This window comes from Salminus brasiliensis, chromosome 18, assembly GCF_030463535.1.
Source record: "Salminus brasiliensis chromosome 18, fSalBra1.hap2, whole genome shotgun sequence".
NCBI lineage: Eukaryota > Metazoa > Chordata > Actinopteri > Characiformes > Bryconidae > Salminus > Salminus brasiliensis.
This window is the reverse complement of record NC_132895.1, coordinates 8,974,015-9,001,442: the sequence shown is the minus strand read 5'-3', so window position 1 is coordinate 9,001,442 and position 27,428 is coordinate 8,974,015. Positions and strand designations below refer to the sequence as shown.

General features: G+C 40.3%; 1 protein-coding gene across 1 annotated transcript; it reads right to left on the bottom strand.

Annotated features, from left to right (window-relative positions):
* Positions 1-1,017: 1,017 nt before the first annotated feature.
* On the bottom strand, positions 1,018-23,039 carry lman1 (lectin, mannose-binding, 1). Its single transcript, XM_072661655.1, has 13 exons — positions 22,815-23,039; positions 17,858-18,012; positions 17,443-17,550; positions 16,759-16,820; positions 15,408-15,507; positions 13,689-13,812; positions 12,430-12,488; positions 12,078-12,210; positions 10,874-11,055; positions 9,776-9,846; positions 2,880-3,036; positions 2,168-2,289; positions 1,018-1,442 (listed from the first exon to the last, which is right to left on the bottom strand). The coding sequence occupies exons 1-13, from the start codon at positions 23,020-23,022 to the stop codon at positions 1,406-1,408; spliced, it is 1,518 nt and encodes a 505-aa protein (XP_072517756.1). The 5' UTR covers positions 23,023-23,039; the 3' UTR covers positions 1,018-1,405.
* Between the last annotated feature and the right edge of the window lie 4,389 nt (positions 23,040-27,428).

The following is a 27,428-nucleotide window of genomic DNA, read 5'->3' as shown; positions in this document are numbered from 1 at the left end:
AAACATTTTTATGTAGGTCATTGTATTTGAAAAAAAATAAAACCTGCTTTAAATATGGAAACTGTTTGATGGTCCAATAGCTTAAAGAGATCCCAGATTTGATTATTGTAAATGTGGTTTAATTAAACAGACTTTTCTCCAAAAGGTGACAGCCGTCGAGATGCTAGTTTCTGTAATAACACGTGACTCCAATTGAAGAATCACCAAAATATGAAATTCTGCATTTTTATTAGATTTGTTATTTTGTTTTGAAACCTCGGGTGCAGTGAAACCTCCTCACTGGACTGAGAATAGAACTTTGGCACAAAACAAGAGTGTGTATAGGCCATTCCATGTCAATTTCAAGGAAAATCAAAGAAAGGCTAAATACTAATACACTATATCAGAATTTCAGTGGAACGCGTTCATGGATTCATCTCATGTTTAATACTAAAATAGACCTTTTCATATAAAAAGCTGCCATAAGTAGTAATGTTTAGAAAGGCAGGTCAAGAATTGCGTGTTTTTTTTTTTTGTAATAAGGATCTTACATTGGTTCACTACAACTATAACATTAAAAGGCTTCACTGACGGAGAAAATTATCATTTAGATTCTCTTTGTAATTAATGAATATTCATATTATATATTAATATTATATTCTTTACATACCAGCAATGGCCAATATTAATGTTAGTACAACAGTACCTACATATACAGGGTAGACCCTGATGGATGACTTGACATGGAATGACCTGCATCAGGCATTCTGAATCATAAGGACATGAAGAGAAAAAAAAAACAAAACAAAAAACAAAAACAAAAAAACACATCAACAACAGGTGAGATACGTGGGTTTGTGCTCCGTTTATGTAAATTGTTTGAGAGAAAAAATATAATTTGACCAAGTTTCAAAAAATTCAAAACACATTTAGGACCCCTGGGCCTTGGCTTTCATGGGTTTGGCAGTTCAGCTACAACACTGGAATACGCTCTTTACCGCCCCCCCACCCCCCCACCCCCACCCACTCACCCACCCCAGAACAAGACCAAATCCTGCTTCCAATGAACCGGTTTCCACAGTACAGCAACATTTCAGAGGACAGTGGTTGAGCTCCTGAAGCAAAACACGTATACCAGTGTGACATACAAATCCAGAACATCCGCTCTCAGAATACTAATGAATATTTTACATCGGGTTTGGGGATCTTAAACCAACACCAACATCTTGCACTCGTGTGGAGGGACCATTCATTCACACCCTGTACAATTCAGATCAAATTAAAAAAATGAATTAAAAGAAAAAAAAAAATCAAAGTCTTTCACTTTTCAAGTATAATAACTTACAGCTTTCAAACAAAAACGTAACACAAACAATAACAATCCCTCATTTACATACTGTGCTGTGTTAACCAATCAGCCGTTTCATCAAAAGAATTTCTTAGCTGCTGCTTCCTGTTGATTTCTGCAGACACACAGACGGACATGAGTCAGCAATTCAGTTCAACTAAAGAAAAATGTTAATTCAACAATCTGAATTCACTCCTATATTTACATATTTATCTATGTTTGAGTACTATCAAAGTTACTGACTGTAATTATTAAAAGAAAACCTTTGCTGTACTAGTATCGCTACCATCACTGCTCCTGCTGCTAACAGAGCTCTGACTACTATTGCTGCTGCTAATATGCCTGCTACTACAGCTAATACTGCTATTACTCCTGCTGCTGCCATTACTACCGTTACTACAGCCAACACTACTGCTACTGTAGGTGATGCATCTAATCTTGCTAATACTGCAGCTACTACAGGTACTACTGCTGCTAATCTCACTATTACTACAGGTGCTATTAGTACTGCTACTACTACAGTTAATACAGCTGTTCCTGCTGCTAGTACTACTAATACTGCTACTACAGCGAATACTGCTGTTACTGCTACTAATAGCACTATTACTACTGCTATTACAGCTAATACTGCTACTACTACTACTGCTGCTACTGTGCTTTGCTCTTCTAATTTATGGATTTATGGAAATTAATGTTTAGGTTGTAGTGAAAGCATCGATTCACCATATTTCTCCATATTACTGTATTCATTAGGATGGAACCAGTACTGTACTACTACTACAACAAGAATGCATATTTCGTTATGAAGCGTGCAGCAGAAACACAGCAGCTGGTACTCACTTGTACAGGACATATCCGAAAAACAGGAGCGTCTGGATGACAATGAAAATGACAAAGTGTGACGTGGTGAGGCAGGCAGGTAAGGGCGGCAGTTCAGGACACTGGGTCTTCTCAGCTGGACCCTGCACATAACGAAACAAACAGAAACTCCATCACAATCACAAAACACACATCAAAGATAATAATACACAATAATAAACTTATGATAAATTTTCTTCTGGTTTTTCTGTTTCAGTTTTTTTGTTTAACATAATCCCGGGCTTGGAAAGCTGCCACTGTTGGGTCCTTGAGCAAGGCCCTTTACCCTCTCTGCTCCCTGTGCGCTGGAGTTGGCTGCCCACCGCTCTGGGGGTGTGTGTACTCACTGCCCCTAGTTCACTAGTGTGTGTGTGTTCACTACCACAGATGAGTTAAATGCGGAGGACACATTTTGCATAGTACAGTGACAAATACGTGCACCTTTACCTTTACCTTATGTGAATCTGGCAGTTGTTCCTAATATTGCATAACATTTTCATGATGGACCAATAGAAACAGCCCAAAATGACCCAGAATTCTTTTTCAACGTCACCTTTTTACACTGACTTCTATTACAAGTTAAGACGTTTGTTTTCCTGCTCCTGTAAAGTTGACATTTCGGAGAAAACTGTGACGATACATTCATTTTTCCCTTGAACGAACTGAACATGATGAATGTCTAGCGTGAGCTCACCGCATTTCTCTGGATGATGTGTTCGATGTTCCTCTTGACGACGTGCAGATGCTCCTTGATGTCATTAAAATGTTGGACGGTCTCGTATGAGCCCAAACCTCCGGCGTGTCCCTGCTGCCCCCCGGCCAGCTGCTTCACTGAAGCTGAAAACGTGTTCCTGTAAACCCCAGAAACGGTCACTTAACACACAGCCTTAGAGCAATACCATGTCTATACCAGTATATCAATATGGGCAAGTATGGCCAGACTCAGGAAATAAAAGGTAAAGTTAAAAGCAGACACGCACACATCTGATACACACAAACATTAGAAGGTCGGCCGCTAAAATGATCAGTAAGTAGCTGAAGTGCTAAAATTTATCATTTAACCAGATTAAAGTGCAGATTGTTTTTAAAGCACTTGTAGTTTCCATATAAGGGTAATAATGGCTTTCTGACACCATCCCGCAGCCTCCCATCTCCCAAGGAGAAAAAAAACACACAAGCACTGAGTGAATACACATTTGGAGAACGTTAGACAGAGCAGGAAGACAGAATGCAAAGTTTTTAAATTCTCCTACATTAGGAGAGCTTTTAATGAATCTGGCCTTTTGACCTTTGGGCATGCTCCTGTTATCTGAAAAACAGAGGAACCTATAACAGAGCGAGGGAGAACATGTTTGGGATAAGAAGGTTCAAATGAACAAAGTCTCACTTCAAAATCAGAAACACTTTCACTCACACTAATCTCACTTTCTGAAAGCCTCAGAGTTAGAGAGAGTTTATGAACCGAGTCAGTGACCGAATCCAGAATTCGGTTCAGTGACCGAATCCAGAACCCTGAACTGTTCTTTGGATAAAGCTAATTGGTGTGTTTGCTTTCATTTAGCAGCCCTGGCTTCTTCTGACCAAACTCTCTCCTTTAACAGAGCCAGACCTCTGCTACTGCAACAGTTACAGGCTGCTTCCGCCCCTGGTGGCCGATGAGTGTCACTGCAGGTACACACTCGTGTCCCCGATTACACAGCCGAGCGGCAGAGGCCAACTTCTTCGGACATCAAATTCCTAATCTTAATATTACAGTGAATTGTCCCGATCTAATCTCTTAATCCTTCTCTTCTTAATGCTCCCAAAAGGCCATATATCCCTCAATTTCACAGCAAAATGAAATTACCCTGCAACTAAAGCAGCAACCACTGCTAAATTAATCCCTCTAAAACCATGTTCCCCTTCTTAAACATATTTCACATGATTAAGACACACCCCATTCAGACGGAGCCGAGGGTATTTCAATAGCATGCTTACATTTTCTGTTAACATCCGAGGTTCTTACAGCAGACATTAAATATGGAAAGTCGTGTAGATATTATTTTGCATATAATCGCTACAGCCGTAAGAGCAGGGCGAAGCATTTAGCTTACTGCCCTGCAGCAATGGTCCTAACATGAGTGCAGAATATCACAAAAAGCATTGGCCAACAGCAACTGCTAGCCTTTACACCAAGGGGTGTGTACCAGGGCCCGGAGTCCAGCACAGTTTGCAATTCATACCCAGGTTCAATAGAAAGTGTGCTTGAGCCGGAAAAGCAGAGTCTGTGCAGAAATCGGGACCACCTCTGCTTTACACACTCATTTAAATAAGTCCAAATATGACTGAAACTGCTGACGCTTACTTCTTTGCCATTATTTGAACAGGGTTCAAATAAATTTACTGGTATAACTCAAAAAAGCCAAACCCAGGGAAGTGCGTGGGGGCAAGGTTAAAAGCTAACCGGCTACTTTCTCTCTTTTGCTTGCTAACAGCAGACGGGACTAAGAAGACACACTGAGAGGACAGCAGCACTATTCAGTAAGACTCAGGAACAAATACAGCAACTTTCTAACAGTCTTAAACTACTCTGGTTTCTGTGAGCCATTTTCACCCCACCCCAAAACCACACACTTACTAGCAATACAGCCCAAAACGGCACTACATGTTCAATATCTGTGGACACTCCTTCTAATGCATTCAACTACTTTAAGTTGCACCCACTGCTGACATAAATATGCAAATACACACACACAGACAGACACGGACAGACACCGCTTGTCTGAGTCCCTGTAGAGAAGTACTCTAGGTGTGGGCTACAGGGGTATATAACTGTGGAGCAGTGGAGGTGCTGGAATGATGGATGGTGCTCCATCCAGAACTTTTGAGATGAGGTGGGGATGATGTGGGGTGGTGATCATCCAACATTGAACAATCACTAACACTCTTGACAGTTACTCCAACAAAAGCAGGATAAATGCTTTTGTAATATCCTTTTGTCCGAATACTTTTGTCCATATATGGTACTCGGTAATTGCACGGAGTGGTGCTTTTGTAGGGTGACCAATTTCTTCCAAAGTTTACACTTACAGTTGTAGGACTGTGCCGGTGTGTGTGTGTGTGTGTGTGTGTGTGTGTGTGTGTGAGGGTGTAATTTTGTAGCATTTCTATTGGTCCATTCATCATAAAATTCTTAAAGAACTTCAAGAACAAATACCAGATTTAAAATGACGTCAAAAGTGGAAAACTGCAAGAATGAAGACGCAAGGTTTTCACATAGCTAAATGCTACATAACGGGTGTATTTATTAATCACATCTCAAACATCACGGCTGCTGCATTTAAATGCATTATTAATATTCTACCCAAGACGAGACGAAGCCAACCGCGGGGGTGCGCATTAAAAGAGCAAAAATAAAGAAATAAAGAAGGGAGGGGCTTAACCTTTTAATCAAGAACACATCTTCAAATTAAGATCATGCCTCTGATTAAATTACATTTTTCTTGTTGCGACTCGTCGCCAGCAGGAAAAACCCTCATTCTATCGAGTCGTCTTAAGGAGGCTGAGACGATCAGCAAAATATTAAAAAGACGAATGAAAATGAAAGCGAACGCTAAGTCATAAGCACAGGCTCCTTGGGGAGGCGTACAGACAAGAAAGCAATCAGGAGCAGAGCATGTACCTCCCTGTGTATGAAGGATATATTTAAAGACTGTCGTCTAATCCGCTAAGGATGAGCGGAGTTAAGATGCCGCCTTTTCTTCCCGAAACACACGGCGCGGCGCTCAGCGACTAATGCTAAGCGGCGGTCCACGAGGAACCCAAACAAAATCAAATTTGTTTCTCAAGGGGGAACAAAAATCATTAGGCATAAATCTCCCTGGAGCGACAAAGTGAACGTTTATTAAAGCCTTCATCTAATCTTTATCTACTCCAAATGACCTATATATTGGGCGAAAGCCTTTTTGTCCCCAGTAAGTAATTTCGCAGGACTAACAGGGTCAATAAATTAATTCACCCTTCAGAGAAAAGGTCGAGGCCTGTTCTATAATCTACAAGATGATTCAGATCAGCAGAGTGTTTCGTCTGCGTAAGGACAAAACACTGCCTCAGTTCACTCACACACACACGTGGATCGCAATATGGAGTGGATTAACCCAAATGAGCAAAACCATGACACCGATTACTAATGACTATTGGATTATGCAGATACATACACCATGTGTCCAAATGTTTGTGGACACCCCTTCAGCTACTTCAAGTTGCACTCACTGCTGACACAGATGTGCAAATGCACACCATTAGCCTGTCTAGTCCCTGTAGAAAAGTACTCCCGACAGAATAGGACTCTCTGGAGCAGATTATTATGAACCTATTAGTACCATGCTGCCTAATGCCAGGTGAGGGCTAGAGGGGTATAAAGCCCCCCAGTATGGAGCTATAGAGCACTGGAAGAACTGTGCTCTCTGGAATAGTGGATGGTGGTGCTCCATCTAATACTTTTGGGATATGTAGAGGAGTTGAGGATGGGGTGGGGTGGGGTGTTGATCATTCAACATCCTGACCTCACTAACGCTTTTGTTGCTGGATGCAATTAACTCCTCACAGCAATGTGCCTCCAAAATCTAGTAGAAAGCCTTCTTCTTACTCCAACAAAAGCAGAAACGTTCTTCTTTAATATCCCTGATTTTAGAAGAAGAAATGAAAGAAAGTCCCAATAGCTGAATGCATTCATTTGAAAGGGTTTCCACAAACATTTGGACATGCAGTGTATGTAAAAGTCATCATAGGCATCTGAGGTAATTGTATGCCACTTTATTTGCAGGTATTATAATCTTAGTGTTATTTTTATATTATTTCATAAGCAAAATGATTACATGCATATTGCGTGTGTTCGCTTTACCAGACCGTTCCAGTGCTCTCCTGGAGAAAGGCCAGTGTTTCCAGTTCACAGCCAAAACCTAGTTTTTCCTAATCCGTCCTTAAAGTTAAAGTAAATCAGGTGAGCTGCAGGTGGAACTGAACAAATCCACACAGTGTCTGGAGATCACAGAGAAGTCCGAAACCAAACCTGTGGTCTGCCAACCGTGGTCTTCTAACCAACATGCTGACTACTGCATTTATGATTAGTTTTATATTTATTTAGATTTAGATTTTAAAACTTCTAATCACTCCATCAACCATGTATTCAACTGCGTTCCAGTTTATAAAGTTTGTGAAAATGTGTGATAAAACACCAAAAAAAACAATCCAACAACATCCTAATCTCCTAATCTCTGCTACAACACATCTGCTAAAACCACAACAACAAGGTCTAAAACTCTCTATAGGTTTATCGTCAGAGTCGAGGAGTTTTGTCCACAGTCTTTGTTCTCACTAATCCTCTATTTTCACAGTTAAGGAGTTTTAAATACGGAGTCTAATCTCAGGGTAATAAATAAATAATAAAATAAAATAAAAATTCACCCATTGTTTAAGATTTTGTTATTGTGGCCTAATCCAGCGTGACTACACCTCAACTCTAAACAAAAGCATAACAACAAGCTGGACTTAAAGACGTCATTACTCATTCAAACAATGCCTGATGTGACTTCTTCACAATGGCCACAGCACTAAGTCATGATATTTAATCTGGATTAACCAAGAAACCTCATCAGATCATCATATGAACCATTTGACTTGAAGTGGACACAACACGCATACATTAATATTAACAATTTTGTTTTTTAATTTTCCCTTTTATCCCCTTCCAGTTCAGTGGAACTCTACTAACTAGACCCGCCCTTTGTTTTAAACTCCCAACAGAAACGATGGCATTTCATAGGATGTAGAGTCCACAGGCTTACAGCTGTGGAACTCTTGACCCATTAATGCTTGTGTGGCATAGCACTTTACTAGTTTTTAAAGAAGCAGCACAATGTTCTTATGCTATTTTCTTACAATACATTGTATTGTTTAGATTGTAATAATAATCATAATGTTTTATTAATATCACTAAGAGAGCAAAACAATCCTATTTAATACTCAGAATATTACTGGTCCCATGAAAATGCTCAATGAAGCCTAAAACCACCTAAATGCTAAAAAAGTACAACGTGGTGTAAAGCAAAATATGGGTCATGTAATGACATTAGCCTTAATGTAGCCTACAGTTAGCATAGGGTTATGAACAGCAAGCTCAGCATTATAATAAAATTTCACATTCAATTTTTTTTTTTTTTTGTAAATTACAAATGGAAAAAAAAAAAATTCAGTTGATACTCAGGAATTAGAATCAGTACTGTGCCAATTAATTATTCAAGCACTTGCTGTAAGCTTAAAAGGAAAGTTTTAAAATAGTCACATTACTAAAAGATTTAACGCCAGTACTTTATATTTCAGAAAAATAAATTACATAATAAACCACCAATATATGCATGTTTACACAAGAGCAACAAAAATCAGCCATAAAATGAACATCTTAACAGCTCTGACACACTGAGGCATGAACCCCACAAGGTTCCCCTGAAGGTGTCCTGTGGTATCTGGCACCAACATGTTAGCAGCAGATCCTTTAAGTCCTGCAAGTTGTGAGGTGGAGCCTCTGTGGATCGCACAGATCACTTTGGGTGCCCCTGAATCTGTTGCCAGTTCATTGGTTGTCCTCTCTTGGAGAACTTTTGGTAGATACTGAGGACTGCATACCAGAAAAAAAAACAAAAAAAAAAAAAACACAGGACCTGGTTGATGTTTTGGAGATGTTCTGCAGTGGTCAGTACCTACTAAACGTGCTCCAAGTAAGGACATCCAGTGAACCAGCAACAGGGTCAGGGGCACCTAAGGCTTACTGATGTGGTCCATGGGGACCCAAACTCATAACTTACAGGGCTGCTAACGTCTTGGTTAGATACCACAGGACGCCTTCAAAAGTCTTGTGGACTTCATGCCTTGAACGTGAAATCTGCAGTGGCAGCACAAGAGGGACTTACTCAATATTAGGAAGGTGGATTTTACAGGGGCAGCTGTAGCCTAAAGGTTAGAGAAGCAGCCTTCTGACCAGAAGATCATAGATTTGACACCCTGAACCGACAGGATACGACTCGTGCCCTCCACTGCTCCCTGGTGCCGCAGCTTAGGCATGTATGGACTGTTGTCTGTGTGGACGGTTAAAATATGGAGGTGATACTGCGGTGTTCGCAACACAAATGGTGATGCTGCTTCTTCTCCCGGTCAGTCAGGCCTACGACCAAAGGCTTGTAAGCGAGCATCCTATCCTCATGAGCAAAACACAGCAAGGGGTCGCAGGACAAATCGACACAAACAGAGGCTTTAGAGAAGCGATGAGCCAAGATATGGCTGCTCGCACAGTGGGAGGTGTTGGGGGATGTACGGGGAAGGTGGGGGAGCAGTGTGTTTGAGGGGTTTCCCTCAGCGGTAAGCAGGATTTCACTTGAGAAAATGATGACCGTTAGATTACCGGCCTCAGACACCTAGGCTGCTGGGTTTTACTCAGATTGGATAGAGATTTATGGTGCATTGTCCCGGATTCCACTTATTTGTGCTGGTATGTCAGATTTGCGGACCTATTTAACAAACTAGGCAAGTGTAGGTTGTTACTACGGAGGAGCTCACCTCAGGTCGTCCAGGTTACGCAGGACCTCCTGCTGGGTGGTGATTACAGTGTCCATGTCCTGACTCGGAACCTGAAACAACAGATTAGCTCACTATTCAGGACGGCGCCTTTGGCATCAACAAGCATGAAGAAGGTGAAGGACTCGAGGAACTAACCAGATTATTATTATTATTATTGGTTTCATGTCAAAGTAGCCCACGCTAGCATAAGAAAATGCCACAGACCTGACTCGTACACTACATGTCCAAATGTTTGTAGACACCCCATGTCATGAATTATTTCAACTACTTTGAACTGCACCCATTGCTGATACAGATGTGCAAATGTTCGCGCACACACAGCTCGTCTTGTCCATGTAGAGAAGTCCTGCCAATAGAATAGGACTCTCTGGAGTAGATAAACATGAACCTATTGGCATCATGTCCAACACCAGGCGTGGGCTAGAGGGGCATAAAGCCCCCCCGGCATTAAGCTGTGAAGCAGTAGAAGAACTGTGTTCCTTGGAATGATGGTTGGTGCTCCATTGAGTACTTCTGGGATGAGTTTGGGTGGTGATCATCCTAACTTTCACTAACGCTCTTGCGCCTAAATTACAATCAAACCCTTACAGCAATGTTCCAAAATCTAGTAGAAAGCTATATCTCTTCCCTGGACAGTGGAGACAGTTACTCCAACAAAAGCAGAATAAACTCTAGATTTCAGAAGAAACAATGAACGAGCAGGTGTCCCAATACTTTTGTCCATATAGCGCATGTCTGATTTTTCTTCAGGTTTTACGCTGGAGCCACAAAGCCACTAATATTGTATGATACTAATTTGCTATAGCGTTTTGACTCCAGTGTGAAACTAAAGAAGCTTGCACATCTTGGTTGGCTAATTTTATTTAGGGCAAATGTAATGTGGCTAATTCTGCAGGCTTCCAACAACAATCTGGCACATCAGCATAGGTGAACACACATTATAGACACCTACTCTTGATGATTACCTTTCAAAAGCAGCCACCTTCAACTACATAAACCCAAATTCAACATATACCTGAATGATCCCATATCAATTTGTAGGTAACCTGCAGCAATACTGTGAAAATCATTTCTTACCTGGCCTGACTGAGCTCCACGTTTGGAAATCTCTTCAGTGACGACGGAGACATAGCGCCGCTGTTCATCCAGGATCATGGCCAGCTGCCGGTTCAGCTGTTTGATCTCCAGGTGGATGCGGTTCTGTCCCTCAAACACCTGACGGAGCTCGCGATCGCTCACGCTCTCGTAGAGGTCCTCCACTGAGCAGATCAAAGAAAGGTTCCCATGAGAACACATGCAGGTAAACATAAATACAGTAAAAGAAAGAGGATATGCTCATTCTGAAGAAAGTAGGGGAAATCTTGTAAGCTAGTCTGAAGAACAGAGCTTGGTTCCTCCAGGTTTCTCCTGGACGCTCCCCAGTCCAGCCAGCACAGCGTAGAGGATGTGTTCAACTCCAGCAGCAGCAGACCTGATTTACCATCATTAAGCCCTGATTTTCCAAACCAGGTGTTGATATGAGGAGAACTCTAAATAATACTTGACTCCATGAGGAGAACTTTGGAGATGTTCTAATGAACACAGTGATGGAGAACCAATGTTATTAGTGTTTATTCTAATATCAGTGTTTTACTGAGGAGATAAATATACATTTATAGATGCCTAAATGTTAAGACATGTTTATAATTTTTTATAAATAATAAATAATTAAATTAATAGCTTTAAAAATATATTTATATATGGATGACTACTGTCTTCCAAAGACATATACTGACCAATAACAGGATGTCATAGATAGCCATTATATTACCTTGTTTTCAAGCTCTAATACTTACAAGATTCTTTTTATTATTATTATTTTTTTTTTAGAAATTAATAAAAACGGGTAAAAGTACAGTGGCCATCCAAGTTTCCCTCTCTTCTCATTTATACACTTTAGAATGAAGTGTCGTCCAATAATCATCAAAAGTATAGTAAGCTTTTCCTTCTCCTCTTATGTTACTGTTTGGAAATAGAAGGTCTTGTTAGGACAGCGATGATGCGCATGTTATGCAAGCAAACCTGAACTTCTGGAACCACACACTTCAATATAAATTGTCATTATTTCAGCTTTTTTGTTTGATTCAACCAGAACTCTTTTCAAACACCTTTCTTTCACAACGTTCTTTACACCCAACAGTAATTTTCCCCTCCATATCCACCGCATGCTTTGTAGAGAGAGTAAGAAGTGTGTTCTGGTGTTATAATAAGCAGATTTCAGGTTAGAATTGGTGGCACTCACGAGGCTGCCCCTGGACGTCAGGGTGCTCCTTCTGGAACTCCTCTTTCTTTTTGTCCAGCTCTTGTTGGAAATTCTGAAATTCCTCCTGGTACTTGTCCTGCTCCTCTTTAGGAATCTCTTGTTCAGATGGGGGCTTCGCACACACAGAAAGAAACAAAACACGCATTGAAAACTCGGCCGAGGCCTACTGCCCCGCACACACTCCTACTCCAATTACGCCCGACAAAAGAATGAAGTAATTGGCGAACACTTATGAAATAAGTATGGAGGGTTCTTTGTAACTTCATTTAAGTGTTTGTGTGCATGTGTGTGTTAGTGTGTGTGTATGCATGTGGTGAACAAACACACATACCACATCTTTTCCAGGCTCAGTTAACCTGAACAGCAGGAAGGATAAGACATCATGGTCATCTGGAGAAAAACAATAACAAAATGTTCACATGCAGATTTAACTGAAGTCTGCTGTCCGACTGCATATTCACTCTTAACTCACACTTCAAGCGCTAATCACCACTGCATTTAACGTTCAGGTTTCAAGGGGCCTTAACTGTGAACCTCCAATAATGCTGTCTCTCCGTTCAAAAGAAAGTCCAGCATAACCAAAAACAGTCCAGTTCTAAAAAGTCTTGACGCAGTAAAATGCCACAGCGACTTAAGGAGAATATGGTGTTGTTGATACTGGATAGCAGCTCATCACCTCAAGACTCGTTGCTACAGGGTTGCGACAGGAACCAGGCCTCGACCAGGCTAATCCTGTTCCAGTGTCTGCAAAATGGGACCTCAAACTCGGTACACAACAAAGCGAAAGCCTCCATGTCTGCCTCCATAGATTTGCGCTAAGCTTTTTACCATCCCTCAAACAAGCTGGATTACCTCAGCTGAACCAAACTGGAGCTAAACGCACATCAGAAGGGAAAATACTGTCTGGAAAAAAAAAAAAAAAAAAAAAAAAAAAAAAAAAAAAAAAAAAACTCGCCCACACCGGTAAGCCTCTAGAAAGTCAAACCCAGGGAAGCGCATGGGTGCTTGGCTAAAAGCTAACTGGTTACAATCTCTTCAGCTTGCTAACAGCACATAGTGCTGAGAGGACACAATGAGAGGACAGCAGCACTCGGGAATAGTTTGTGTTTTTGTTACAGTGTTAAAACTTTCTGCTGCAGAGTAGTAAACCGGCCAATAAAAGCAAAGCTTACAGTGGTTTTATTTCACGGGTTCTCCATAAAAGGAAAAAAAAAACAAAAAACAAAAAAAAAAAAACAGGGTGATAAAAGAATCGGAGCATTTTGCACCCCAACTAAAGTCACATACTGACTATTTATGCCAACTTTATATTTATACTATTTATACCAATACTCAATAACTGCATTCGTTACCATCACCAACGTGATGTAGTCTGGGTTTGGGTATACATTAGATAAGTCCGATCACTAAATCACTTTTGGTTTGTGGTGTAACTAATTTGTTTGGGCAGAAGAAATGTGGCCCATCATCGCAACTGCAGCCAAATTCTAGACGTGGTGACCTTCACAGCAACACATGACGTGTTCTGGGGTTTAGGTGTTAGCACACAGCATGATCAAGAATCCGGGTAAGGTTTCAGTCGACCCTGACCTGCCAGTCCTCCTGTGGCAGCGGAGATGCCAAAGTACCCAGAGAGTGGAATGACCATGTTGTCCACTTTGGTACAGAACTCATAATCCTCCTTCTCAGGGGTGAAGCCATTATTGATCAGGACCTAAAGACAAAGAGAGCTTAGTTTCAAGGGGGATCCAATCAAATTTAGGGAAGATATGCTGCAGCTGTAAGAATAAAGGAGCCATAAAAGAATTCTTTGAGTGAACCATTTCTGTTCTATAGAGAACCTTTTTTTGGAAAATATTGGCGAGTGTGAAAACATAAAAACCTAAACTAAAGAAAATAAAATAAAAATGTATATAGTATGTATATAGTGTGCAGGCTAAGATCTGCTTTAATACAGGGATACCAACATGGAAACAGTGGGTCAAGACATCTACACAGTAATCAAATATAGAAATTTAGGACCAGATCCACCTGGATTAAAGGGAAACATGTATGTATTTCTGAGTTATGAATGTAATAATAATAAAAAATAAATAAATCAATGAATAGAAGTATTTTAGCATCATCTAATCCAGAGGGTCCTCAATGTTTTCTTGCCAGGAATCACAAAGTAGTACTGCACAGCTCAAAGTGAAACAAAGTACTTATGTTTACAGTATAAAATAATAAACGTTACTTTCTACAGACAAACACAAGGACCTCATATCACACGTATTTATCCTATATTTGGTATAAATGGTCCAATATATAATTATAATCAAGGCTCTGACTGAGACTGAGCTCGTCTGAAACCAGTCCTTCAGTGGAGTAGCAACAACAGCGTCCCTGTGGCTTTAACTGTATTAAAGTACACTGTTAAAAGCAAAATTGCTGAGGAACTTCTAGAGGTTCTTGAAGCTGTGGAGGAATCTCTTAAATGTGTTTTAAGGAAACATTCAAGGAATCTTTTTCCTTCTTAAAACTTTTACTTGCAGGTTCCTAAAAGCATCAATACTGCAGTATTAAAAAGCTCCAGATTGCAGCTTTAAAGCAACAATTTGTAGCATTTTTAGTGTAAAATATCAGCTTTAAATTCACTGTGAAGCTTCACTGACTTGTAATAGGAAGAAGAACATCTCTATCAGTGCTACTCCAGGCTCTCAGTGCTAACTGCACTATGTAACTTTGGTGAAGCAGATAGGATAATACTTGCACTGCAGAAGTGTCTGAACTGTCTTATTAGTGTAAAATTGGTGTGGAGCAACAGATAACACCACTACCTGCCAGTGGGCTATTACACCATGTGGGAGACCAGGGTTAGATTCCCAGTCTGGGTGACTATGCTGCACTACATTAATAGGAGTCCTTGGGCAAGATTCCTAACACTACACTGGCCAACCTCTGTAATAAGAGTAACCTTGTAAGTCGCTCTGGATAAGAGCATCAGCTAAATGCCACTAATTTAAATGTAATGTAAAATCCTATAATATTACTCTACTGCAGTATTCCACATGCTTCTTTTCCTTTAGTGACGGTTCATTCTATATAGACATGGATTCTTATTTATGCAGACAATTCTTGCAATGCTGTGGCTGATGCTGCTGCTTTCTAGATTAGACTACTTCACAGCAGTGGAAACTTCACATTCCATTTGAAACTGGTCTGTCAGCATTCAGTACATATGGAAAGCTTCAGCATTGTGGGAATACCTCTAGGTTTTAGTTTCAGTTTAGTTTCTGGAGCTGTGACGAAAAGAACTGATCCTCTTACCGTTAATGTTCTTTTGTAGTATGTGATTTTGGCACGGACGGGATAGGGCTTATTCCGGAAGTCTCTAAGGCATGTACCTAGAGCCTGGGTTGATCCATCACTAAGGAGGGGGAAGAAAAAAAACAAAAAAAACATGATTTATTAAACAAACTAATACATGTCCTACATGTAAACAAGAACGCAAATTACTGGGAGTTCTTCCTTTCCCCAAATTTCTCTTTTCCAAGTCATATTCACTAGCTAAGCCATTACACAACACTACCAGTGCTATGAGGGTGAAGGCCAGGATTTGGTTTGTGAGCGAGAAAATGCCCTCATGCTTTCTTTCTCTATTTACACTTGTATTAAACATGGAGGAGATTCTTCTCTGGCTCTGTTTGATTGATCCGATCACAGTGTGTTTTGTGTGTTCGTACCTGGCTTTTCACTCAGTCAAGTGAATTACGAATGTGGTCCAAACCCCTATGAGTTTTGATCAATATTTAATTAGCACCTAAAAAGACCCTCTATTAAAAAAAAAAGTGCTACAAAAGGTTCTTTGAGCCACAGAAGAACCACTTTTGGTTCCATAAAGAACCATGTTTGTAATAGAGATGTGACCATTAAACAGTCCTTTACATCAAGATAAGGGTTCTTCACACTCTCACACATCTCTATGACAAACATGGTTCTTTATAGAACCAGAAGTGGTTCCTCTACGGCATCGCTTAAAGAAGCTTTATTTTTGAGAGGTTAGACGCTGTGCAGAGAACTGCACGATCTGAATGTTGGCAAAAACACTGTTGTGACGTCGGCCTGCAGAAGCCTGCAATATGCAAATGAGCCTATGATTAATGATTAATCACTAAATTAAATGCGGCAGAATTACAACACCAGTGTTTTGTTGACTGTGTAATCCACCAGTGGTTGGTGTGGCGCAACAGATAACACCACTACCTGCCAGTGAGCTACCACACCATGTGGGAGACTGGGGTTCGATTCCCAGCCTGGGTGACTGTGCTGCGCTACGCCAATAAGAGTCCTTGGGCAAGACTCCTAACACTACATTGGCCCTCCTCTGTAATACGAGTAACCATGTAAGTCGCTCTGGATAAGAGCGTCAGCTAAATGCTATAAATGTAAATGTCTCCTATTCTCCTAAATTCTAAACTGCTACTTTACACACTTGTCTGAAAGCTTGGTGACGTCAGCTTCGGTTTGTGTAGGACATTGAACACTTTCACTCAGTCCATGACAAACAAAAGCAGGGGATTTAGTCTTTATTCCTTCGACCATAAACAGTCGCTAATCCCCTACGAGCCCCTACAATAACCGACAGTGACGTCACGCAGGAGAGAATCTGTTTACTTACTTCTGATGATCATAAATAAGTTTTCCATTGTTCCCCACCACAATGACTGCTGGGTTATTTTTCTGCAAAGGCAAGGTCACACACACACACACACACACACACACACACACACACACACACACACACACACACACAAATCTGTATTCAGTCTCCAGAGGATTAACACAGCATATTTTAAAGAGGTGCTTTGATGTTGATTCCTCAAGAGGCATTATGCTTTGCTATGCTATTATTATAATAACTGTGCTAAGTGTATTTAAGCACCTGTAAACAAACATGTAAAAAACAAACAAATAAACAGTGTCTGACTAACATAGCATAAATATTTGTACACTTCTCCATTCATGGGGGTATAACGATGAAGTAAATATGAATAGTAAAAACAATTTTAAAGTGTTTTTTTTTCTTAAATATTAAAATATTTTATTATTAGTAATAATACCAACAAAGATTTTGGAAATTACCTTTTTTATTGTTTATTAATGATACTGTTACTATCACAACAACAATAACAATATAATTAATATTACTGTAAAAATAACAATATTATGTATTATAAAAACTGATTGTTTTAATTATTACTACAAAAGTTAGATATTATTATTATTACTAATAATAATAAAAATAATAATTTAAGGTCATTTTTTATTATTAAAAAACAAAATATTAGCTGTCCACACCAACCTTTCCATCATTGTCAAAGGAGTCAAAAAATATTCCCACACCGTTCCACTGGTCAGCCGCACCATATACTGGACCTTCCAGACCCTGATCAGCAGTGAACCATATGGCCTGTAGGGAACAAAAACACAAACACCTTCACTGAGGACTGGTATGGAGCACTATGTTCTACTGCTCTACCACAACTGATACCAATCGATCAATAACCTCCCAAACAATCAATAACCTCAAGTCAAATTACAGTAGCTCGAGAGAAACACGAACAGAAACATGTTCAGTTCTAGAGAGAGCTGATCGCCAGCTGATCGCCAGCTGATCGCCAGCTGATCGCCAGCAAAGTGAAATTACAAGGGAGGTGGTTCTGATTAAGTGGTCCGTCATAAACCTGTGCATAAACCACATCCGCAGACTCCCTTACCAGCCCATCTGCACCAGTCCTCCCTCGGCCAGACACGCGGAACGCCACCTCCGCCTCCCAGTTCTCGTAGTTGACTGGAGTTTTGGTCCATACTGAACCTTTCTGGCTGCGCAGGGAGGGGGTGATCCGGATCTGATCTGCACTCGGGATGGCACCTGGAGTTTAGAGAAACACAGCAGACTGAGAAAAGACCACCTACAGATGCCTCAAGACACAAGTCACCAATATTGGTCCTGGTGATCCACCACCCTGTAACACAGTAGGTGATGAAGTGCTTTAGGGGCGTCTGAGCTTAAGTAGCGGCAGGGGTGCTGGATCTGCGGTCAATGTCCAGAATTGGGCAAAATTGAGGCCTCACTAGACTCATTCTACACACATACATCTGTGTGTGTGTGTGTGTGTGTGTGTGTATGTATGTATGTATATATATATATATACATACACACACATACATATATATATATATACACATACATACACACATACACACACACAAATGTAGGATATGACACCTGTAAGGCCTAATTTTTGCCCAATTCTGGCCCTATACTTCCTCTAAAAGGGCAATGGTCCACTCTCCAGTCATCAGCCGACACCACAAATAGACAGACAGTGAAGTGAATTATATAAAAGATGAAAACAAAAATACATTAGACTAACTGACCTATCTGCATTTACCCCAGTTCTAAAATCTGCAGACTGCAATCCTCACTTTCAGGCGGGTGTAAACACAGACTGCTGCCAATCTGGATTTCATAATTCCAAAAAGATCGACATCCTGGGTTTTACGGGTTAATTGGAGGCACCGCACAGTTCAGCGTGTTTATCACACCTGGTTCAACTAAACTACAGCATTATCAGGCACTTCATGAGCATGACAGCTGCGCAACCACAGCTAAAGTATCGAGAGTTTCTGAGAAAAGAAAGGAAAAAAATAATGCTCTAATCAGCTGCAGGCCTACAGAATTTGGATCTGTGCCAGATGTCCAAATACGGAGACCCACCATGCTCAAAGACGGGCGGTGCGTTACAACAAGAAATTGACAACATTTCTACACACACACACACACACACACACACACACACACACACACACACACACACACAGTGTAAGTGTGTTCTTGTGCAAATACAGACTCACATTAGTGCCTCTGCGGCTTGTCTGATAACAATGACCTTCGGTCCACTACCTCACTAATACTGACTTTCTTTAACCCCTTAAGGGACGCGCTAACGTAGCTAACATCTTTCTAGCTACTGGCTGTCAGCTTGCATTCACATTGAGCTATATTAGCATGTCCACTCTGACCAGATTTGAAACTCAGTCCCTTCATCCGATCAAGCTTTAAAAGCACATGTACTAAAGCGGAGGTGACTCAGTGGTTAAATAACTGGGTTAATCACAGGGTTGTTGGTTCGATACCCACAGCACAGCATGTAACCCTCTATTATAATGGTGCCACCGCATGACTGACCCTGCCTTTCTAAGCAGGGATTTGCGACTAGAATTTGGCTGTACTACATGTAAGGGCTAGTATTGCAAAAAAAAAAAAGCGTTGGTTTATTGGTCACAGGGTTGTGGGGTCAATACCCAGCTCTGCCAAGCTGCCACTCTTGGGCCTTTTCCACTCTAAAGGCACCGTAGCATGGCTGACCCGGGCTTTCTAAGACAAAGAGAACTATATTCCGCACTGTAGAAGAACCAGTGCTGTGAAAAGTAGGGGCTAAATGTTTTAAGCAGGGGTTTGTTGATCACAGGGTTATGGGGTCAATACCCAGGTCTGCTAAGCTGCAACTTGAACTAGAGACTTAACCCTCTCTGCTCCAGAGGCACCATAGCATGGCAGATCCTGTGCTCTGACCCTGGTTTCTAAGCTGGGAGCTGTATAAAGAGAGAATTTCGTTCTACTGTTAAAGTGTAGAAACATAAGGACGATACAGGCTCTATTATTTGGCTTTGCTGGAGAGAGCGAGTTAGACCATGTGACGAGTCTAGGCAGGCCAGGCTTTGATCTCCACACTGCAGCTATGTAAAAAAAAGCTCCAGCTGAAAGATCAGATAAACCAACTCCTTTAGAATTCCTGCTAAATCAACGACGGTAGCAGACAGATATGAACCAAGTCGCTGAACTACATTCCTTACAACATCCGCACGGCTCTTTATAATAACACCCGAAATAGTTATAGGAGATTTCTATCACTCTGCAGTTGGATAAACCTGTTCCACTGAGTGATCTGCTCTTTCCTACAGGGTTTATAATTAAGAAAAGGTGTCTGGACTGTATGCTGTACTGGATGTGGCTGAACGGTGAGCAGTCATCGCTGCGGCTCCTGGGTAGCAGGGAGGGTGAAGGGCCCTTGCTCGCAGGGCCCGGGTATCGAAGCCACAACCCGGTCATCAAAAGCCTGGAGCTCTAACCGCTGGGTACCCGGCACTTTCCTCCGAGCACGTTGGTTGCCTGGTGACGTCGCATTAGCGGCAGGTCGAAAAGAGGCAGTGGCTGGTTGCACGTGTGTTAGGAGGAGGCATGCTTCAGTCCTCACCCTCCCAGTGTCAGGAGTGTTACATCTGATAAGAGGAACAGTACTGACGAGTGTAAAATTGGGGGAGGACATTTAAATAATAATAATAATAATAATAAATTACTGTACTTAGTACAGAGAGTAGTTGGATATCAGTACTGGTGCAATTTTTCTATGCGTGAAAATATTGTGAAAATTATCATATCATAAATTTTTTTTTTTTTTTTTTTAAATCAAACCTGTGTACCCAGTGAGGTCATATTTTGCTGCTATAGCATCACCATCTCCATCACCAGGATGCTCATCTGAATCAACATACCGCAGAGCAACGGGTTCAGGGCATTTGCATCAGGATGTCGATAAGCATCCTGCCCAGCCACCTGCCGCCTGTTACTGACGGGACAGGCCTCAGGACCTGATTAGGCGCACAGAGTAAAGCACCTGCAGGCGCAGACACCTCAATCAGGACGTCCCAGTCACAGGCAAATCAGCTCCATCAGCTAGCCTGATAACAAAGCAACCTCCAACCTGTGCAGAGCCCTGCACCCTGATTCAGTTAAATCAAAGTGTATTTATTATTATTATTATTATTATTGATCACCATTTACAGGTTATCAATAACCAGGAGTTATTGATCAGAGCAGCTGTGCTGAGCGAGGATTGAAAAAGACTCTTTTTAGGGGGATTTAGGACGCTCTAAACTTCAGGTTGGTAAAAGAGGTGCAGTGTGTAGTTTGCCTGCAGAGATGGTACGCAACAAAAGGGTCTATTGATTATTGATCAGTAAAGCTGTGTTGATTGAAAAGGGAATGCTTGTCTCCACTATTAGGGCAACAGTTTAATGTGTATAATGTGTAATCATCCCAGTGGCCAGTGAGAGGGTTCTGAGAAATTACTGATCAATAATTATATGCAGGAATTTTATTGATTAGTTATCAATCAGAGGATTTGTGCTGATTGAGTGAGTAAGGAAGACTTGTTTCTTCTAATAGGGCAATAGTTACGTTTTAAACAGCTGATTATCACACGAGGCACATGTAGGTTAAACCTGGGCAAATACAGCTAACTCAAAAACAGAGTTTACTGATGATCGTGTTATTGATTATCAGCCAGAGGTTACCAATAACCAGGACTGGTCTGTGAGGTTTCTGATTAGAGCAGCTGATCTTGTTCATCCAAAAGTGGCATGAGTAGTGTGCACCAGCACACCGTGAGATCTCATCAAAACGTTATTGAAACAGATACTTAATTATCAATTGATCAGTGATTGATTATTGATCAGCGACACTGTACTGACTGGAGAGAAAACACGTCTTCAAAATCAGAGCGATAATTACATAATAATTGCCAGTTAAAGATGAGCAGTTTAGCAAAATGACATTAAGAGAAATTACTGATCATCAGCATGAGCTGATTATTGATTATTGGTCATTGATTATCAGCGTGAGCTGTGCTGGGTGAGGACAGAAAAGACAGCCATGCTTGTAAAAACCTAGCTAATAAAGGGGGTACGTGTAGTTTGCCACAGTGAACTTGAGTGCGTCTTACTGATGGTTATTGATAAGCAACGCTGTAATCGATGTATTGATTACTGATGAGTGAAGCTGTGCTGACTGAGGACAGAATGCTCGTCCACACTTTTAGAGATATAATTATGAATCTTACACATTATCAGTTAAAAGAGTAGTAGTTCCCCCCGTGATCAGTAAAACTGTATGAAGAGATTATTGATAAGTAATGTATAACTCTATTGATTATTGATGATCAGTACAGATCAGTAGTGGTGACTGAAGAGAGAGCACCGATCTATGCCATTACAATAATTATACAATAATTTCATGTTTAAAACATCTCAGTAGTAGAGGAGGCCAGTAAACTGTGTTAGGGTTGCGAGAGATTATTGATCGAGCACACATGCAGAAATCTTACAGATTAGTTATCAGTGGAGTTGCATTGATTGATAAAGACAACTCTCGTCTACTATAAGGGCAATAATTATGAGGTTTTAGCTGATTTTTCCAAAAGCAGCATGTATATAAAGGCAGGGCATAGTGACACAGAAAGGCAGAGGTTATTGATTAGGAGCGTGGGCTGATAGGGAGATAGAGGGGGAGTCTGAGGGATTCTTAATGAAGAAACTGGTGGGTACAGCTTCTTTATATGATCAATAATTACTCATTTTAAAAGAACACACACAAGATCACTAATCAATCAGAGCATGCAGGAGTGTCAGGAAAGTTGCTGATCAGTGTGATCAGGACTCTCATCTCGACTGTTAGAGTAACAGTTTAGCCTAACCCAGACTTCAGTGAATGGGGTTAATGCCAAGCAGCGCGTGCGGGTTACTGATCATTACAGCTGTGCTAAATGAAAGTGTGTGTGTGTGTGTGTGTGTGTGTGTAGGGAAGGAGACCCCCGCTGCCCCGGCACTTACTCCCCGTGTGAACCCAGAAGGGGATGCTCCCGTCCCGGCTCAGGTGGGGGCCCTTGAAGCTGTGTTTGTACTCGAAGCGCCGGTGAGGCGCGTCTCCGCCACCGCCGCCGCTACCGACACCACTGCCGCGCGTCTCCTGCTGCTCCGTGCACACGCACACACACACCACCGCCGCCGCTACAGCCGCCACCAGCGCGCGCGCCGCCATCTTTGCACTCACTAACTCACTGCTGACGCAGCGCTGCCTGCGCGCGGCACCACGGGAAAGCGCGAGAGAAGCCAACAGGGCGCGCGCTCATTGGTCCACGCAAGGAGTAACGTCGTTAATATTCATAAGGGGAAGACTTACACGTCATTTGGTAAACACTCAGACATGCACGTCAAAATAAATATTTTTTCTTTTGTAACATAAAAAAAATGAAATAATTTTGCTATTATTAAATATTAGGATTTTTTTAATGAATATGAAATAAGTTATTATAACAATAAAAATTATTAGATTGCGTAAACTAAGCAAATACAGACACTACTGCAATCCGAGACTCTTATTATGGAGATTGGTTTTTATTTTAGGCTCCACACTGCATACATAAAGAAAAACATCAATAAATATATAAATAAAAAAAGAATTATTATAATAATAATAAATATAATACAGGATAATAATACAAATACGTACATAAATAAAGGAGAAAATAATTATTGTTATTTGAAAATAATTATTTATCAGTTGTAATGGCATTTATATAGTAGTATACAAATATGTTATACACAGAAATCCTCATAAATAAATTAGTCTTATGTCTCTTTATTTTGGGATAGTTACTTAACTTGCTGGTGAATAATTATGTACCACTTCATCGTTATTCATCACTACAGACTGCTTCTGTCACGGCCAGTGACTGCAGACTGCTCTGCTATGCTGTAGCTATGAACCTTTTTTGTGAGCAGTGCTGGTGGTGTGTTTTGAACCTGCAGGGTTTACTTGGTTAACTTCAGTAGGTCACATTTCTGAAGAACATCCATAGTGAAGAACATGAAGTCTATTTCCACCAATTAAAATAAAAACAACTGTCATTATATATAGAGAGGTTTTTATTATTTTAAGATTCTCTTATTATTTTACGAATTTAGCATTCTTGTAGTTTTGAGATAGTAAGTCATTATGTTGAGATAGTAAGTCATTATGTTGAGATAGTAAATAATTATGTTGAGATAGTAAATCATTATGTTTAGATAGTAAATCATTATGTTGCGATAGTAAATAATTATGTTGAGATAGTAAGTCATTATATTGAGATAGTAAATAATTATGTTGAGATAGTAAGTCATTATGTTGAGATAGTAAATAATTATGTTGAGATAGTAAATCATTATGTTGAGATAGTAAATAATTATGTTGAGATAGTAAATCATTATGTTGAGATAGTAAATAATTATGTTGAGATAGTAAGTCATTATGTTGAGATAGTAAATAATTATGTTGAGATAGTAAATCATTATGTTGAGATAGTAAGTCATTATGTTGCGATAGTAAATAATTATGTTGAGATAGTAAGTCATTATGTTGCGATAGTAAATAATTATGTTGAGATAGTAAGTCATTATGTTGAGATACTATCTCACTATTTTGAGAAACATTTTTGCTTTTGAGATGCTATTTAGTTTTTTTAATATTTTTTTTTTAAATTAATTAATTAAATTAATAATTTAATGACTTTGATTCAGAAAATCATTATTTTGAGGTTCATGCTATGTTGAGATGCTTTCAAGTTCTGTTAAGATTCATGGTGGCGCATCAGCTCAGTGCTTTAAAAAGTGTAGTGAAATGCCTGCTTACACTTAATAATAATAATAATAATAATAATAATAATAATAATAATAAATAATAAATAAATAAAACACACACACACATGGAGATCATACAACCCTTACTATTCAGTAATTTAACAGTATCCTCATTGCCAGAGATTGGACTGGAACTGGATGCTGATGATCAAATTAAAGTAACGATAATATATTATATATATATATATATATATATATATATATATATATATATATATATATATATATATATATATATATATAATATATATATATATATATTATATAATAATTAATATTAAATAAATAATATAATTAAACCATCTAAAATAATCAAACACAGACAGACAGTCAAAAAATTGGAGATGATTTGGGGCTAAATCTGGTCTTTATATGGATGAAAAACTGGGTCACTGCTGGATCTTCCAAAGCACTGTGATCAAAAGTTTTAATCCAGAGCTGCACAGAATGACACAGTGACCAAAGAGTCAAGCTTTTGCAGTGGCCATCTCACTCCACCTAAAATCCAAGGAAGGCTTATAAAGGTGCCTAAACAGGACAGTCCAGCAGCAATAACTAAGATCCAAGGAACCAAGGAACCTTTGAACCAAGTCAAAAACTGTTGATGGGGGACTAGGAGGGTTAAAGTGTGTCAAAGACTGTGGAGGAAAGGCCTCTTATTTTATACTTATTATACTAACACAAAAAATAATCAATATACAATCAATCAATAATGAGTTTCATGAGTCATTACTTTAGGATGATACTAATTGAGGGTGTTAATAATTATGTAAATATTGCTCATACAAACTCCTCTACACAATATTTCCAAATGTTTGTGGACACCCCTTCTAATGCATGCTCTCAGCTACTTCAAGTTGCACCCATTGCACTCACAGACATGCAAATGCACACACACACACACACACACACACACACACACACACACAAACATACACATGCACACACACACATTCTCTAGTCCCTGTACAGAAGTACTGCCAATACAATAGGACTCTCTGGAGCAGATAAACATGAACCTATTATCACCATGCCTAATGCCAATGCCAATGTTAGAGGGGTATAACGCCCCCCAGCATTGAGCTGTGGAGCAGTGGAACTGTGTTCTCTGGAATGATGGTTGGTGGTGCTCCATCCAATACTTTGGGGATGAGTTGGGGAGTTGGGGATGAAGTAAGGTGGTGATCATCCAACATCCTGCCCGTACTAACGCCCTTGTCACTGAAAGGAATCAAAACTTCCAAAATCTAGTAGAAAGCCTTCTTTTTTGGACAGTTTCTCCAACAAGGATCTCATTTTTTAATACCCTTGGTTTTGGAAGAAACAATAAATGTGTCCCAAAAAGGTGTCCCAAAACTTTTGTCCTTTTTTATGAATTTTATTAAGTCAGTATTCTCACTTTCGCCACTTTTCTTTTTGTCTAATGTTGTCTGTTTATGTGCAATTACATGTATGGCTAATATACTGCTTTAATTTCCTTTAAAGCATTGTTTCTATTCTATTCTACAATTAGGAATGCATGCTTTTCTCCCATTTTCTGTGTCATGATTGGCTTGGCTAATTATTTTCATTATATCATACACTTCAAGGTCCAAGCAAACAGTAAAGGATGGCCTTTTAAACATTTGTGGAATTTTAATATTCATGTTTTATATCTGTTAGTACTCAAATAACCCCAAAATAATGTGATTTCTATGTTATTATGAGAATAGAAACACCCCCCCCCAAAAAAAAAACAAAAACCAAAAAACCCCCCAAAAAACAAAAACAAAACAAAACAGGGAATGTCTTTGTTAACTGTATCAAGCTGAAAACATCCCCTCTAGGTAAATCAGACGTCAGCACACTGTGTGGTAAGCAAGCTCCTTATCCAGCCAGTGAGCCTGTAATTAGCTTTAATGAGCACAGACTGGATGAAACCTATGAGGTGGCACTGTATGAGTTAGGCTGCCCCAGGATCAGCTCCTCTAGCCAGAAAACCTGCTATCACTGTTTGAACAACATGGCTGATCTCGGCACAGTCTTACCCGACCCCCATGCATGGAAGTGGTCACACCAGAATGAGTCATGTTCTTGAATGACATGGTTCAGCTTACATCAGCCCTGAGGGCAGCTCACTCTCAGCGCTGTCCAAAGCCCCTCAGCAGGTGGGGAGCCACAGAAACTCACTTTCCTTTGCCCCTGGGATTCAGGGTTAATGAGGAACACTCCTGAGAGAGACCCTGACCTTTGCTCTGGGGTCAACCTCAACCAGCTGCAATGCGTTTCAATGCTGGTGCCTCACAATACAAAATCTACAACCCACTGAAGAGGTGTGGAATTCTACGACTGGTGATTTCTATTCCACTACACTGCATGTCCAAATGTTTGTGGACACCCCTTCTAATGAATGCATTCAGCTACTTTAAGTTGCATCCATTGCTGACAAAGATGCGCCAATGCACACACACACAGCACAGTCTGGTCCCTGTAGAGAAGTACTACCATGCCTAAGGCCTGACGTGGGCTAGAGGGGTATGAAGCCCCCCATTATTGAGCTGTGAAGCATTGGAAGTACTGTGTTCTCTGGAATGATGGATGGAGCTCCATCCAATACTTTTGGGTTGAGTTGGGGAGTTGAGGATGAGGTGGGACGATGATCATCCAACATCCTGATCTCACTAACTCTTATCATTAAATGCAATCAAATCCTCACAGCAATGTTCCTCTAAAATCTAGTAGAAAGCAGTAGACCCAGAAAACAGTGGAGACAGTTACTCCAACAAA